Source organism: Pleurodeles waltl, chromosome 9 (assembly GCF_031143425.1).
Source record: "Pleurodeles waltl isolate 20211129_DDA chromosome 9, aPleWal1.hap1.20221129, whole genome shotgun sequence".
NCBI lineage: Eukaryota > Metazoa > Chordata > Amphibia > Caudata > Salamandridae > Pleurodeles > Pleurodeles waltl.
Genome location: NC_090448.1, coordinates 372,384,710 through 372,401,872, shown reverse-complemented (window position 1 = coordinate 372,401,872; position 17,163 = coordinate 372,384,710). Strand labels below are relative to the sequence as shown.

At 47.0% G+C, this 17,163-nt stretch overlaps 1 protein-coding gene across 3 annotated transcripts in view; it reads right to left on the bottom strand.

The window, feature by feature from the left end:
- The window catches only part of LOC138259318 (transcription elongation factor SPT5), a 377,499-nt gene that overhangs the window by 9,075 nt on the left and 351,261 nt on the right, over positions 1-17,163 (bottom strand). For all 3 annotated transcript variants that reach the window (XM_069206950.1, XM_069206951.1, XM_069206952.1), the window contains one exon: positions 7,332-7,535. In XM_069206950.1, coding sequence (XP_069063051.1) covers positions 7,332-7,535 — 204 coding nt within the window. The remainder of the gene's footprint in view (positions 1-7,331; positions 7,536-17,163) is intronic.

Genomic DNA, 17,163 nt, shown 5'->3' with positions numbered 1-17,163 from the left:
CAGTGCAATGGGCAGTACTGGGGAGCTTTGCATGCCTACATGTTACTTCACACTGTTTCTTAGTTAGCTCACGTCACAGTTACAGAGAGGACAGTGCATCCTGTTTGTGCACAGCTTACAAAACGGCAGAGCGAAGCTTGTTTCACTATAGTTAAGCATTTTTTGTTTTCTTCATCATTGTATAGTGCTGTGATCTCCCATTATCCCTGACAATTCTTGTTTCACAGTTTCTCACTAAAAAGTTCCCTTTTGTCACACATGGTCCTACAGAGCTGCTTGTTGACTCAGTAAGCTTTGTTACCGCAATATTGATAGAGATGGACAGTAACACTTGTTGAACTGGTGAACTGATGTAGACCCTATTCATCGCTTTCAAGCTTCCCAGTTTCATGCAAGAGAAGCTCATCCAGCTAGATTTTTAGGGTGAGCATAGCACTGCACAAGCGCTACATTTCCTACCTGTGTTAATCCATTTGTGGCCTTTAACCACACCCACCTCATGCCCATCACTTTAATTCGTTCCTGGGCTTGCCTTTCAAAAATACCTGGATGTCACTGGTAAATGCTTTAGAAGTAGTTTGTGTTTTAAGGGCCTTGTTTAAATTATATCCCAGTAGGCCTACTAGCCTTTTAGTTATACGCAGGGCCAATGGAATTATGTTGCAAGAAAAGTCCAGTTATACAACTCCAATAGCTCTAACTCAAGAAAATGCGAGCCCAATAGCATTGTAATTGCTTGTTTTCTGTTGTTGTTGCTGTAGGCATAGTCGACCACCATTTGGTGGTATGGCCATCCCCTGTGGACGACAAATGGTGCCCCAGATGGTACTGTGCGTAGTGGCCATCTTCAGATTCTTTTTTCTGCCTTGAAGTTTGTTTTTAGTCTGTCTTTTTCCCTTCCCACCTGATTGAATTGTTTTCCATTGCTGGGGAGGTGTGCGTATCGCATGTGAATCCTGTAAACTCTTCAGGCTGTAAAACTACTCCTACTGGTAAGTAATAATTTTGTTTTGCAGCATGAATCCTTTTCTGGATTCACATGCTGTGCATTTGATTATGTAGCAGTCTTCCCTTCCTAGGGTTGGTTGGGATGAAATGAGGAAGAACTTGCAAACAGGTGCTGCAGTACTTTGTCTGATTTGCGCTTCTTTGATCATTTGTATGTCCACAAAGTAATGTTTTGTAAATGTGTGAGGAGAAGCCCATGTTGCTGCTGTGCAGATTGTGTCTATGGTCATGTTTGCTAGAGTTGCACCCTTCTTTCTTGCTGAGTGAGCTTTGGGCATGAGAAGCAGATTTTTATGGTTTCCACACGCCATCATGTAATTGTCCCCTTTGTAACTGGTGAACCCTTGGTTGATTTTGTGTAGGACATGAACAATCGGTTTCCATTGTGAAACTGTTTAGTTTATTGCAAATAGAATATTAAAGCTCTCCTTAGGTCTAAGGTGTGTAGGGCTATTTCCATTTGTTTTCGCGGTTCTTGAAAAAATACTGGTAGTTGAATGCTTTGGTTGATGTTAAAATTGCTCACTATTTTGAGTAAGAACTGAGGGTTTGTTCTGAGAACCACTTTGTCCTTGTGTATTTGCATATGTGGTTCCTGTATTGTCAACGCTTGTAGTTCACTTACTCTCCGTAGTGTTTTGATAGCAATTAAGAATGCTGTTTTTAGTGTGAAAGTGTAGGAAGCTGGCTCTTTATATAGTGGACCAATAGAGGAACACTGTGCAAAGAGTCCAGGCAAACACCAAAGGTATCACAGAGGCACAAATGACACCCCCAAATGCTCTCTTTCGTGGTAGTGTAGATGAGCAGTTAAGAATATCAGACTGTAGTGCTAAGAATGTAAGGCACACACATAAGCAATACGTGAGACACACACTCAAAGAAACATGACACCAATTTTTTAAAATAACATACTTTTATATCAATTTAGATACCAAGATCACCAAAATCAGGTGAGTAGTTTGAGATAGGAATTTTTAGAGTTTTCAAAACTTAATACTTGGTGCATTTTTCTGTAGCTGCAACGTTACTCTATGGGAGAGAAAACATAGACAGCAAACATGTACTTCACAGCAATTTAGAGTAACAATCTTCTGGACTTAAGATGAGTAAGGGGTAGAGTCCAAGGCCATTCCAACAGATCACTTCGGGCAGCACTGGGAGGCTGGGTGCAGTTCAGCACCGGGTGCCCTGTGTAAGTCTATGAGGACTGGTCCCGGCACAAAGATGCTGCAGGTGTGGACTGAGACTCCAGTCTGGGTAAGCCACTGCGGGGTTTGGTTCTTTCAATGCTCGGGAACATAGGGACACCAGTGGTCCTGTTCTCCTCGTTCCAAGGCGTCCGGGTGCAGATGTGGTTTAGACCGTCTGGTTTACAGTCACTGGTGGAAGTCAAGGTGGAGGGGGCCTACAGAAACAGTCTGCGGGCGTGGACTGGGGTTCCAGTCAGACTGAACCAACAAGTGGGCTCAGGCCACAAGCCTGGGGGACGTAGGGACAACAGTAGTCCTCTTCTTCTCGGTTCAAGAAGTGCTATGGAGCATCTGGTCTCCATCACCGGAGGTGGTTGCGGTGAAGGGGGATGGGGTCTCCAGAAACAGGCTGCAGACACTATGGGGGGGAAGTCCACAGTGGGCGACCTCGAGGTGGGTTTCATCTCTGGACGGCCTGGGAACCCCATTGGCACACTTCAGCTCAGGCTAGGCATCTTGGGTGCAGTGGTGATGTCCAGTGTTGGGTTTTTAGCAGTCCCAGTCCTCACAGTTTTTTCTTGGGTTGCATGCAGATGCAGGGAAGCAGTTCCTCTGCTCCAAGGGAGTTCTTCCAAACGATTTGCAAAGCACTGGCAGCTTTCCTGGTTTCATGGATGCTGCACCAATACGCCAGGTCAGTTGCTCCTCAAGCGCTGGGAACAGCAGGCAGCCTGGCAGTGTTGGCAGAAGTCTGTCATGCTTCTCGGATCTCCGGTCAGCAGGCTTTGTGTCAACTCCTTTTGTGTCCAGCGAAGATCTGAAATCCTGGTATCTCATCCAAGTGGCAACGGCTTCCATTCCTGAGTGGAGGTTCCGTTTGGCCGTGTCTGGGTCTTCGGTGAGGGAAATGATGAGTTGGGTGTCAGCAGGCATATGACACAATGTTCATACCGTGGCTTCTGAGGATGGGAGTAAGAGGGGCCATATATACGTTGAACAGTGTGGGACTCAGTAAAGATCTTTGGGGGACTCTGCAGTTAACTCCTGTGGGTCTGGAGACCTCCAGATGGTGAAGATGGCCCAACCCCAAAGTCCTGACCCCACATTTGGCAGCAGCACAGGTGGGAAAATTAGGCAAATTAGGAGGTGTGCCCACTTCATGCCTGTCCCACCCCTAAGGTGGACGAGCTGAAGTGGACACCACTTTTTAAATCCCTCCATCTTGTTTGGAAGGAATTAGGCCACTAGGGTAAGGATTATGCCCACTTCCCAGCCTAAGTGGTCATAGAAAGGGTATAGTCACAGCTAAAGGTGGGCAGCCCATTAGCTACCGCCTGGCGCTCCCTGTAACACCCCTAAATAGAGTATTTAGGTGGCAGACCTGAACCCTAGAACTCAGATCCTGATTACCTTAGAAGACAAGGAAAAAGATGAGTTGCACCTGCAGAAGAGGAAAAGAAGAAGCAGTTGACCTTGCCGGACTGCCTGCTGGCCTCAAAGAACTCTGCCCAAAAAGCCAACTTGTCCTGCCTTCCATAAAGACTCAAGTCTCCTGTGAGCAGCGGACCTCCACTGCAACAAAACTTCAAGAAAAGGACTCTGCTGGAACCCCAAAGATCCAACACCTGAAGTGACCACTGCATCCGACGTCCATGACAAGAGATGAAGCCAAACAACCGTGCCAACGAGGTTTCCCAGCTGCCCAGAGACCGAGTCTAGCGTGGTCTCACCCATCTTGGACAAACCTGAGATGTCTGCATCTCCTGCATACAGGCCCCCCTCTCCCACACCCTTGTGGTGAGTGAAGACCCAACACCTCCAACAACCACTGCACCCGTTGCCCCAGACCCAATCTGAGGTGGGTCACTGGTGCCAACAATGTCCATTGGTTCCCACCCAGACACCCCTCCCCCCAACTAGACTTCCCGACGACACCTGCAGACAACACGCATGACACCCTGACCATGAGTGCTCTTGGAGGAAGAAACCAGACTCCTAAAGACATCCCTGCATCCATCACCTCTGGGCCCTCGAGAAACGGATCAAAGGTGCACCTACCTCCCAGAGCACCACAAGTCTACAAACTACCAGCTTGTTGTCCCCGACTGGCTCCCTAGCCAGAGCACACAGCCGGTTTGTCACAAGGCATAACTCCCATAGAGAACATTGTGCACCCAACGCCTTACTGCACCCCTGCACCTGGCCGCCCCAGTGCTGCCAGGTGTGACCTACTGGTATGGTTCTGATCAGTGTCCAGTACTTACCGTTGCTCCCTGAGCTTGACCATGCAAGACGCTGTTAACCCTGTGTTTGAGGAACATTGTTTTCCTCCATAGATTAACATTAAAGAACTCTGAGAATTGTACTGTGTTGATTTTTCAAACTGAAACGTATTTATGCTTGAAAAAGTGCTTGGGTTTGAAACATATGTAAAAAGAAATGGTATTTTTTTATAACTTTGTCTCAGATTTATTCTTTGAGTGTGTGTCTCATTTATTGACTCTGTGAGTACAACAAAGGCTTAGCAATACCCTCTGATAAGCCTAACTGCCCATACTATGTGCACACTATCACAAAATAGAACATTAGACCTGTCTAATTTTGCCTCTGCAAACGCATTGGGGGTCCACTGGACTATCTGCACGGTGTACTACTTTTTAGTGCACCATACAGAGAGCCAGCTTCCTACAGCCTTCCATTGCTTTAGCCATCTTGTTGCCCTTTTTAATTTGCTGCAAGGACTCATCGACCGTCAGGCTAAAATAGTGCATCCACTGTAAAGGGTTTGTTGATGATGGAGGCTTGTACTTCCTGCTTGAACCCTGATATTCGGAGCCAGGCATGTTTCCTTAACGTTGTGCCTGTGCACATCTGCCTGCTGGCAGTATCAGCTGCATCAAAGGCCAACTACAGGCACGTGTTGGCAATGTTTTTGCCTTCCTGTATAATTGCCTCTGCTATCTTTTTGTCCTCTTCAGGAACTTAATGCATGAATGCCTCAATTTTGTTCAGTTGCTGGTGACCAGTGCTTTGTTGTAAAATAATAAGAGCTGAGGCCCACGTTTTAGCTCAGAAGATGCTGTCTGTGCTGAAGAGGGATGTGGTGGCGAAAACCAAAGATTTGTAGTCTTGATTCCCCCGATGCAACTTTAATCCCTCATCAGACACTTCTTAACCATCAAACTCTCTCCTGCACGTTCTGTTTTTTTCCCTGCCTTCTCCTTTTGTCACTCTGTTTTTCTTCCCGTTCTTTACCCCTTTTGTATTTTTCAATCTCATACTCTGGGTCAGTGGCTAGTGAGGAAAAACAAGTGCTGATGTCCCGGAATAAGTCCCGGTGGGCCCCACCGGCTGAAATTAAGCACTCCCGGTGGCCATATCTCTTTAACAGCTCGTTGGAATTTGCAATTCATCATTGTGTTGCAATCTCTCTGTCTCTCACCAGACTGTTTTACATTGTGAGGTCGTCGGGCAGTGATGGCCTCAAGGGGTGGTTTTCTACCTCTTCTTCTGGAGATTCTGTGTCAAGGTTGTTCCATGACTCCTCGTCGAACCCTCCTGTTCCTTCTTCCTCTTCAGTTTCCTAGAACAACTCTTTGGCGTCCTCTCCATGAGGTTCAGGTGTCACTGGAGCTCCTAAGGGGGACTTCCTCATCTTTTGACGTTGAAGGCCGTCAAGGGTTTACTTTGACAAAGCCTTAAAGGAATTTTGGATCCAAACTCCTCCTTTCTTTGAAGTACCACCACCACTTCTGCCCCTAATTTTCACCTCTTCCTTTGCACCTCTTACGCCTGTTTGACATCTAGTGTTGGCAATGGCCTTTTCTTCAGCGTCGACAGATCAGTCTCTGAAAGCTTTGTCTTGTCCCTCGAGGTTTCTCTACCAGTTGGAACTTTTGAAGTTTTCAGTACTTTGCTATAATCTGCATCCCGTGGTTGGGATCTGCGGACTTCTTTTGCGTGCGCGGCTGACCTTAAATTGCCATTTTCTTCAATGTTGTGGCTTTATCTCAGAGGTTTAACCTCTGTGCCTTTCGACAGTGAAGTTACCTTCTGAGAATTTTTCAGCGGTCTTTGTTGCCTTTTTCTCCGCTTGTCTCACCTTGATGTCTGCTTTGAGAATTTAGACATCCGATCCTCCGTGGGCTGTCTGTGCCTCTTCAACATTTTTGTTGTCATCGATGGACAGACCCAGGTCTTCCAGGGAAATCTGTGGCTTCTGGCTGCTGGACATGGTGTTATAGTGTTCTAGTCTTTGATTTTTGCATACCTTTAAGGGCTTCGGTACAAATGCAGCACAGTACTCATCCAGGTGGTCTTTTAGCACACAGAGGTTACAGATTTTTTGAGGGTCTCATTGTGCAAACTTATGGTGCCAGTCTGGGAAAAATGTAAAGGTTTTTCTTTTTCCTATGACCCCTACCCGTGCTTCATTCTTCGTCCAAGTGCTGACTCAGACAGGATATCCCAGAGGGGAGAGTGAAGGGTCCCCTACTCTCTCATCGTCTTCTCCTTTCCCAACTTCAATGGCTCATTTTTTTTTCTGTGAATTTTTGAGACTTTCCAAAAATGTTCCGTAGGACCGCTGTAGCTCCCAGGCACAATGGCATAAAAAAGAATCTGAAGATGGCCACTACACCCAGGAACATTCGGGGCGTCGTATGACATCACACAGGGATGGACATACCACTAAATAGTGTCCGATGACTCCCACAGCAAAAAAATAAAATAAAAAGAGAGCAAGAAAACATCGACAATTCCAGACCCAAATGCTAGATGGCAGAATAATGCATAGCATGTGAATCAAGAAAAGGACTCATGCTGCAAAACTCTTTGTTATAACATGCAGTTCCTTTTCACTTTCAATCTGAGGGAAATACATTTAGTATTTATAAGTATCTATTTGAAGTATCAGCTAGCACTGTATTCAAGCTGCTAAAGAACAATCTCATATTCCTTTTGACTTATTAAATAAAAGCCAGCTCAGGAGTATCTTTACCTTTCACAAATTAATCGCTGACACTGTCTATAGGTGGACCCAACAATCTAGGCGTCAAGCGACATACCCCCACACTTTGCCAAGAGATCCTTTTGGCCGGGGTAGGGTCTCTTCCCAGGACATTAACTTACTGTCACACTGCGAATTACACCACACTGCCCGACCACTTGGTTGTCCACATAGGTGTCTCGAACTTTGACCTGAATGTCAGTTGTTACCCACTCGCTGGTGCTTTGCTCGATGGATGAGCCGGGAGTGTGTGGGTTATATGCGCCTGGAGATGGGGCACCGGGTGTCATAGGACTGTACCCTACTGGACTCGGACTGGGACTAGCCTGAAAAGAAATAAGGACGCTTCAGAGTCTCTTTCCATTCAAAGTTGCACATATTTATCAATTGACCTAGTAGGAGTCTTTATTTGCATGCTGACAACACAGGCTCTTTAACATTATCAAATTTGTATTAGTTATGTAAAGTTCATCATGACTGTTTTGTAAAAAAGAATCAAGTTTTTGCATGCAGATTTGTGATTTAGCAATGATAAAAAACAAATTTGACACTCATTACAAAATTAACAATGCAACCGAATAAATGATCAAATAGTTCAATCGTATGCAGCTGCATGCAGTGGTGGCTCACTAAGTGCAGAAGGGGAGGGGCGCATGGGGGGGGGGGGTCGCACATGGGAGGAAATTAAAAATGAATTAATAAAAGAAAAGAAACAAAACCTACCTTAGCCGCTGCGCACCGCTCCACTCGACTGCTTTGTTGCTGGCTGCAAACAGGCACAGGCTCCCAAGCCTGCCCTGTGCCAATCCTGAGGCTGCTCAGAGCAGTGTTGGGATTGGCTGGGAGCCTGTGCAGGCTCTCTCCAGCCCAGCAACTGTGTTGCTGAGCTGGATAGAGCCCAATGCACATATATGTTTGGCCGGTCCGAGACGGCTGGCCAAACATACATCCGCAGTGAGGGGGAGTGCTGTGCACTCCCCTGCACTACTTGTCACCCCGTGGCCCTGCCCCCTTTTACTGAAAATAGTTTAGTAGTTTATTATTGTTTTTCAGTAAAAGGTTTGCAGCTACTGCTGCTGGCGGGGTGGGGGGGGGGGTGGGGGGGGGGGGGGGGGGGTTGACGCTCCTCCGCGCAAATAGAGGAGCCACCCCTGGCTGCATGTTACATGAAGGGAGAGGCTAGAAGAGGAAAGCATTACCTGAAAGGCAATGGTAGATGTATGTTTTACAGAAGGAGAAACTGGCACTAGGGAAGAGTAAGAGCTTGGTAGACAAAACAAAGAAATCCCTACAGCCTCTACCCAGGCTTCCCCACACAAAAAGGCTTTGAGTCTCTGTTTAATAGGGCATTTAGTAAGGAAAAGCTCCTGGAGGACTATACCTGGTTAGAAGAATTTGGAGCTTGTCAGAATCATTGTTATAAGCAACTCTTTGGGCTTTAAACTATGGCACTGATAACATTCAGGAACTCCAACCAAATAGAGACATACCTTGCCGGGCATGAAAGAGGAATAACATTTAATGAGTTGTGTAATAGTTGCAACACTAGGAAATAATTTTCTAAAGTCGCAATGAATTTAATTGGATTGCTTTGTACACCAACTTACATATAATCAGAGGAACATGTTTCAAGATGGCACCCTCCTTTAGAAAGGCAAGCATAGACATTGCAACAGAATTTTGAGTAAGTGCCTGGTGGTATGACAACATAAAAAATATATATATAGGACAAATAAGGGTTAAAAGCTAAAATATAAGACTTCTGCACTTCTTTCTGTAGCCTACGAACACGATGACCCCGCAACAGATATAGGAGAATGGCCCTCTTTTCACATAAGGCCAATGTAGAACAACTTTGGGTAATGCAATATTGTTAGATTTCGGCCCAGATGCAATACCATTTGTTTGGACACTGAAAACTGAGTATTATGGTTGCCAAAGAGATGGGAGAGATTAAATAAATTAACCTTATGTATTTGGAAAGGGTAAGTGACAAAGGACAATGCTTCAGGCTAAATGTGACTTACACAAAATTCAATAAATTGATTTTAAGTATTTTCTATTTGAAGGAATATGCTACTTATCCTGTAAGCATCTGTTTGTGGCATGTAGTTGTGCAGATTAACATGCTTTGCATACTCCTGCCGTCTAGTGTTGGGACCGCATGTGTCCAAGCTGTTTTTCTTCGAAGAAGTCTTACAAGTCACGAGGCAGAGTGACTCCTTTTGGTGATAATACCCATGGGCATCAACTCCATTATTAGATTGTTCTCCTGCAGGCAGGTGAGAATAGTGTAAAGTAAGTGTAAGTAAACAGATGTACATGTGTATACGAAGTAAACTGCAATGGCCCTTGATTTCCGCAGAGGAGGGTGGGTGCGTGTGAATCTACAGCACTACATGCCACAAACAGATGTTTACAGGGTAAGTAACATTCTGTTTGAGGCGTGTGTGGCTGTAGATGCACATGCTTTGAATAGTCTGTGAAGAGGTCCTCCTCAGAAGCGGTGGCTAACCTGTGGGTGATGCATTGTTTGGAATAACAAGTTACTGATCTTCTGTAACTTCTTATCTGGTAGAGACATGTTCTAGTTGCAGATTCCTTTTCTTAGAATTTCCCTCAGGTGTCAGTCTGGATCCAGAAATGTTTCTTGAGCAGTAACCCTGCCAGCAGTTAGGTGGCGTCAGTCAGCACTGCACCTATTGTTGCCGTTGTGTCCGCCAGATACGACATTGCAGAACCTATATAGGTGCCACTCCAGCGCACTGTCATTTTCTTTCCATGACTTTCCACACCAGAAGCACGGAGCCATGAAAAACCCTGATCACTGGTTCATCAGAACTAGAGCCCTGAAAGGGAAGTCCCTGTCCCTAGAAATCAGTTCTTAGAGAGCAAGTAGGATGGGTGGGTCGGTAAGGAATCTGCAACTAGAATAGGTCTCAACCAGATAAGGCATTACCGAAGGTAAGTAACTTGTTCATCTGACTAAGACTTCTATTTGCAGATTCTTTACCTTAGAACAGATACCCATGTAATACTATCCCCGGAGGAGGCTCTGCAAACCAAGATCATACCAAGAACTACACCCTCTACTGAGCTGTCTACTGGGTTGTGGGAGAAGAGGTCAGGGAGACAGTCACTCTTCTTTCTGACCTTCATCAGTGGCCATGAGCAAAGTTATGTCTGCCCTGTCATAGAGAGGCTTCAGGTAATTCATATGAAGCACCCTGTGAGGGCTTCTGGGAGTGCCTAGGTCAACCAAGTAGGTGACCTCACCTTTCTACTCGACAATAGTGTGAGGACCACTCCACTTATCTTGGAAAGCCCTGGGAGCCACCGGCTCCAGGACCCACACCTTTTGTTCTGGCTGGTCAGCACAGCCTTTTAGTCATGCCACTGCTTTTGCATTTATTGGCTGGCCTCAAGGTTTTTAGATACGCTCCTCATGTACTCAGCCATCCTAGACCTTAGGCCTAGCGCATAATCTAGGTCCTGTTTGGGGGTGGTGTGAGAGGTTGCTCCCAACCCTCCCTCCAAAGGTGTAGGTTGCACCCAAGAGCAGGTTCCTCTCCCTCAGGAGGGGGATCCTCATTAGAAATCTGAACAGGTGGTAACTTTTTACCCTGCCTGCGTCTCTTTTTGGGAGCTTCCTGGGCCATTTTACCAGGCTCCTTGCTGTCACTGCTTCTTGGCCTCGCCGGTTAAAGCAAAGACGTGCCCAGGGATCCCCAGCATTGTGGCATGGGCTTTCAACTCCTCTTCAGCCCAAGCTGAAATCTCCAAATCATTACCTAACAGACACTATACAGGTAGATCAGTGGATACCACAACTTTCTTAGGGCCAAGTAAGTATTTCCCCGCCTCCCTACAAAGCTAAGGTCAACAACAGCCATGGGGTGGCACGGAGTGTTGTTGTGAACATCAGTAACTTGGTAATGGGACCAAGTAGGTGTTGTTCAGGTGCCAAGTTTTTCAGTCACCATTGTGACACTGGCACTTGTGTTCCTGTAGGCCTCAGCCTCAACGCCATTTATAAGGGGATGCTGCATATACTAACCCATATTAAGGGGACAAGCAGCTAGGGTGGCAAAGTCAATGCCACCGTCAGAGACAAACACAACCTCAGTGGTCTCTCTGACTAGCCCAGAGCCCACTACAGTACCCAAGGTAAATCCAGCTACACTTTTGGACTGACTACTATTATTCCCACTACCATTGCTAGGAGCACTAGGGGGTAAACGTGGTAGTAGTAGTGGTAGTGGTAGGGTGCTTGGTGCTCTTCTAAGGACAAGTGCGGTCACCTGCCCTGTGGTCTTTCTATTAACAGATGTAGCACCAAGGTTTCTTATGGAAAGAGGAAGGGGGACCTAGACCGACCTACAGAAGACTTTTGGGGGCCTGATTAAGACCCTTTCTTGTTTGATTTGTCCCCACCTTTGTCCTAATTCTTGGAAGAATACTTCTTCTTGTGGTCACCCCCTGTGGAGGTTTTCCTATCCACCCTGGTGCGAACCAATTTGTCTGCCTTCTTACCAAATTCTTGGGGAGAGCTCAGATCTTAGTCCATCAGGAACTGATGCAGTCTATCAGATGTGCAATTATTAGGAATGTGCTCTCACATGAAGATTGTGCAAGCCCTAAAAAATCATGCACCTTGCTGCCATGTGACCAGCCTTCCAGGTACTTGATAGAGCAGTCCACAAAATCACCCCAATCCTGGGAGGACTCCTTCCTATTTTCTCTTAATTGTATTCTATATTCCTCTGTGTTTAAGCCAAATTCATCAAGGAGTGCATTCTTAAGTGCTTGATAGTTATCTGCATCCTCTTCTCTCACAGTGAGGAGTTTGGCCCTGCCTGTATCAGAAATGGAAAGCCACAAGATGGCTGCCCACTGTCTTTGAGGGACCCTCTGAACTTTACAGGCCCTCTCCAAGTCAGTGAACCACTTGTGGATATCACCCGCCAACCTTGTAAGGTGGGACAATTTTACTTAGGTTCCTGGAGCCATAGGAGTGCTCCCTGTGTCCCTAAAGTTGTTGCTGCCTCCATGGGGTGTTATCCCCAAATTCTGCCTTTCCCTTTCCACTGCCAAGGCCTCCCTATTTAGGGGAAACTGCTGCTGCTGTAGCCTCAGTCTGGCCTCCCCCAGCCTCAGTTAACTGAACTCCCTAGCTAAGGAGTGGTTGATCTCATTACATACTTCTGAGACATGGGTATGGGCAGATGAGGAGGGTAGGGAAAGGCCACTGTTGGCATGGTTACCCCATATCATTTAGTTAGTTATGATTGAAAGTGTACTGGACCCTGTGAACCAGGCCCCAGAACCAGTGTTCTTTCCCTAAAACTGTACCTTTGTCTCCACAATTGGCACACCCCCTGGCACACAGATAAGTCCCTTGTAAATAGTACCCCTGGTACCAAGGGCCCTTTGACCAGGGAAGGTCTCTAAGGGCTGCAGCATGTATTATGCCACCCTGGGGACCCCTCACTCAGCACATGCACACTGCCTCACAGCTTGTCTGTGCTGGTGGGGAGAACATGACTAAGTCGACATGGCACTCCCCTCAGGGTGCCATGCCCACAACCTACTGCCTGTCGCATAGGTAGGTCACCCCTCTAGCAGGCCTTACAGTCCTAAGGCAGGGTGAACTACACCACAGGTGAGGTCATAGACACTGTAGGGGCATAGTGCTCATGCGGCTAAGCCAATTCTTAGACATTGAAAGTGCAGGGTAGCCATAAAGAGTATATGGTCTGGGAGTTTGTCAAATATAAACGCCACAGTTTAATAATGGCTACAATGAATACAGGGAAGTTTGGTATCAAACTTCTCAGCACAATAAATCCACACTGATGCCAGTGTGGGATTTATTGAAAAATGCACACAGAGGGCATCTTAGAGATGACCCCTGCATGCCAGCCCAACTACTAGTGCTAGGCTAACCAGTTTCTGCCAGCCTGCCACATCCAGACGGGTTTCTGGCCACATGGGGTGAGTGCCTTTGTGCACACTGTGACCAGGAACAAAGCCTGTCAGGGTAGAGGTGCTTCACACCTCCCCCTGCAGGAACTGTAACACCTGGCGGTAAGCCTCAAAGGCTCAAGCCTGGTGTTACAGCGCCCCAGGGCGCTCCAGCTAGTGGAGATGCCGCCCTGCCCCCCCAAGGACACAGCCCCCACTTTTGGCAGCAAGTCCGGAGGAGATAATGAGAAAAACAAGGAGGAGTCACCCTCCAGCCAGGACAGCCCCTAAGGTGTCCTGAGCTGAGGTGACCCCTTCCTTAGAAAATCCTTCATCTTACTTTGGAGGATTTCCCCCAATAGGGTTAGGGATGTGCCCCCCCTCCCCAAAGGGAGGAGGCACAAGGAGGGAGTAGCCACCCTCAGGGACAGTAGCCATTGGCTACTGCCCTCCAGCCATAAACACACCCCTAAATTTAGTATTTAGGGGCGACCCTGAACCCAGGAAAACATTTCCTGACTACCTGAACAAGGACTGCTGAACTGAAAGCCCTGCAGAGAAGCGGAGACAAGAGCTGACTTGGCCCCAACCCTACCGGCCTGTCTCCAGACTCAAAGAACCTGCAACAGCGACGCATCCAGTGGGACCAGCGACCTCTGCCGACTCAGAGGACTGCCCTGCAACACAAAGGACCAAGAAACTCTTGTGTGGATTTATTGTGCTGAGACGTTTGATACCAAACTTCCCAGAATTCAGTCTAGCCATTATGGAACTGTGGAGTTCGTGTTTGACAAACTCCCAGACCATTAACTCTTTATGGCTACCCTGCACTTACAATGTCTAAGAATAGACTTAGACACAGTAGGGGCATAGTGCTAATGCAACTATGCTCTCACCTGTGGTATAGTGCACCCTGCCTTAGGGCTGCAAGGGGGTGACTTACCTATGCCACAGGCAGTGGGTTCTGGGCATGTGTAGTGAAAGAAAATAAGTTACTTACCTGTAACTGTAGTTCTCCAGTATTAGAATCTTTCATAGATTCACATGCTTGAATCATTCCCCGTCGTCGAGATGGGAGTCCCGGTATAAATTTTCATAAGTAATGTTAAAACATATTGAAGAGAAAAAGGCCCTAGGCCTCTTCAATTTGATAGTCTATCAGAGTCATTTTGTGAAAAGGACCAAACTTGATCCTCCACCAATCAGGCGACAGCACCCTTCAGAACCTCCTGAGAGAAGCTCTAGCACCTCAGATTTTCCACGCACAAGTTGTCTCATATTACCATGAGTATATGTACTACTAGAAAGAAAGAGGTGAAGTGAGCTTCTCCGGGGAGGTGGGTGGGTCGCATGTGAATCTATGAAAGATTCCAATACTGGAGAACTACAGTTACAGGTAAGTAACTTATTTTCTTACTCCAGTATTGGAACTTTCATAGATTCACATGCTTGAATCAGAGTAGAAAGCAATAAGTATGCACATTGTAAAATGACAACCCCTTTTAATAAACAGGTTATCTTAGACCACAAAATCTTATCATCCTGTATAAAGTGATGAAGTATATGAGTGTACTGACATATGTCTCTACATATACATCTATATATAGATATACCTATATACACATCTATCTATACACATGTATATATACATAAATAACAGTATGTCTATCTCTAATATAAATAGGGTATTCCTGTGAAGATACATGCTGAAATTTAAATAACAAACCAGTATTGAAACATAAGACAGTAATGTAAGCTGATCAATATCTGATAACCCGCTTACTATGGAATTATGATAGTGATCAATTATCTTTAGATACATTTTTTTTTTTTTTTTGATGTGCATACCTTTTCTAGGATGGAGGGATGTAGGAGAAATGGCTCACCTTCACCTGAAGAGATTCCTGAGAACAGCTTGGCCCACTGCTACCTCTCCGTGCGAGAGGGACTCCAAGCAATAGTGCTTAGTAAAGGTATGGCAGCTTGTAGGAAGTTGGCTCTGTATGTGCTATTTCAAAGTAAGGAATAGCATGCACAGAGTCCAAGGGTTCCCCTTAGAGGTAAAATAGTGGTAAAAAGAGATAATACTAATGCTCTATTTTGTGGTAGTGTGGTCGAGCAGTAGGCTTATCCAAGGAGTAGTGTTAAGCATTTGTTGCACATACACATAGACAATAAATGAGGTACACACACTCAGAGACAAATCCAGCCAATAGGTTTTGTTATAGAAAAATATCTTTTCTTAGTTTATTTTAAGAACCACAGGTTCAAATTTAACATGTAATATCTTGTTTGAAAGGTATTGCAGGTAAGTACATTAGGAACTTTGAATCATTTCAATTGCATGTATACTTTTCAAGTTATTCACAAATAGCTACTTTAAAAGTGGACACAGTGCAATTTTCACAGTTCCTGGGGGAGGTAAGTTTTTGTTAGTTTTACCAGGTAAGTAAGACACTTACAGGGTTCAGTTCTTGGTCCAAGGTAGCCCACCGTTGGGGGTTCAGAGCAACCCCAAAGTCACCCCACCAGCAGCTCAGGGCCGGTCAGGTGCAGAGTTCAAAGTGGTGCCCAAAACGCATAGGCTAGAATGGAGAGAAGGGGGTGCCCCGGTTCCGGTCTGCTTGCAGGTAAGTACCCGCGTCTTCGGAGGGCAGACCAGGGGGGTTTTGTAGGGCACCGGGGGGGACACAAGCCCACACAGAAATTTCACCCTCAGCAGCGCGGGGGCGGCCGGGTGCAGTGTAGAAACAAGCGTCGGGTTTTCAATGTTAGTATATGAGAGATCAAGGGATCTCTTCAGCGCTGCAGGCAGGCAAGGGGGGGCTTCCTCGGGGAAACCTCCACTTGGGCAAGGGAGAGGGACTCCTGGGGGTCACTTCTCCAGGGAAAGTCCGGTCCTTCAGGTCCTGGGGGCTGCGGGTGCAGGGTCTTTTCCAGGCGTCGGGACTTAGGTTTCAGAGAGTCGCGGTCAGGGGAAGCCTCGGGATTCCCTCTGCAGGCGGCGCTGTGGGGGGCTCAGGGGGGACAGGTTTTGGTACTCACAGTCGGAGAGTAGTCCGGGGGTCCTCCCTGAGGTGTTGGTTCTCCACCAGCCGAGTCGGGGTCGCCGGGTGCAGTGTTGCAAGTCTCATGCTTCTTGCGGGGAGTTGCAGGGTTCTTTAAAGCTGCTTCTGGAAACAAAGTTGCAGTCTTTTTGGAGCAGGTCCGCTGTCCTCGGGAGTTTCTTGTCTTTTTCGAAGCAGGGCAGTCCTCAGAGGATTCAGAGGGCGCTGGTCCCTTGGAAGGCGTCGCTGGAGCAGAGTTCTTTGGAAGGCAGGAGACAGGCCGGTGAGTTTCTGGAGCCAAGGCAGTTGTCGTCTTCTGGTCTTCCTCTGCAGGGGTTTTCAGCTAGGCAGTCCTTCTTCTTGTAGTTTGCAGAAATCTAATTTTCTAGGGTTCAGGGTAGCCCTTAAATACTAAATTTAAGGGCGTGTTTAGGTCTGGGGGGTTAGTAGCCAATGGCTACTAGCCCTGAGGGTGGGTACACCCTCTTTGTACCTCCTCCCAAGGGGAGGGGGACACAATCCTAACCCTATTGGGGGAATCCTCCATCTGCAAGATGGAGGATTTCTAAAAGTTAGAGTCACCTCAGCTCAGGACACCTTAGGGGCTGTCCTGACTGGCCAGTGACTCCTCCTTGTTATTCTCATTATTTTCTCCGGCCTTGCCGCCAAAAGTGGGGGCCGTGGCCGGAGGGGGCGGGCAACTCCACTAAGCTGGAGTGCCCTGCTGGGCTGTGACAAAGGGGTGAGCCCTTGAGGCTCACCGCCAGGTGTCACAGCTCCTGCCTGGGGGAGGTGTTAGCATCTCCACCCAGTGCAGGCTTTGTTACTGGCCTCAGAGTGACAAAGGCACTCTCCCCATGGGGCCAGCAACATGTCTCTAGTGTGGCAGGCTGCTGGAACTAGTCAGCCTACACAGACAGTCGGTTAAGTTTCAGGGGGCACC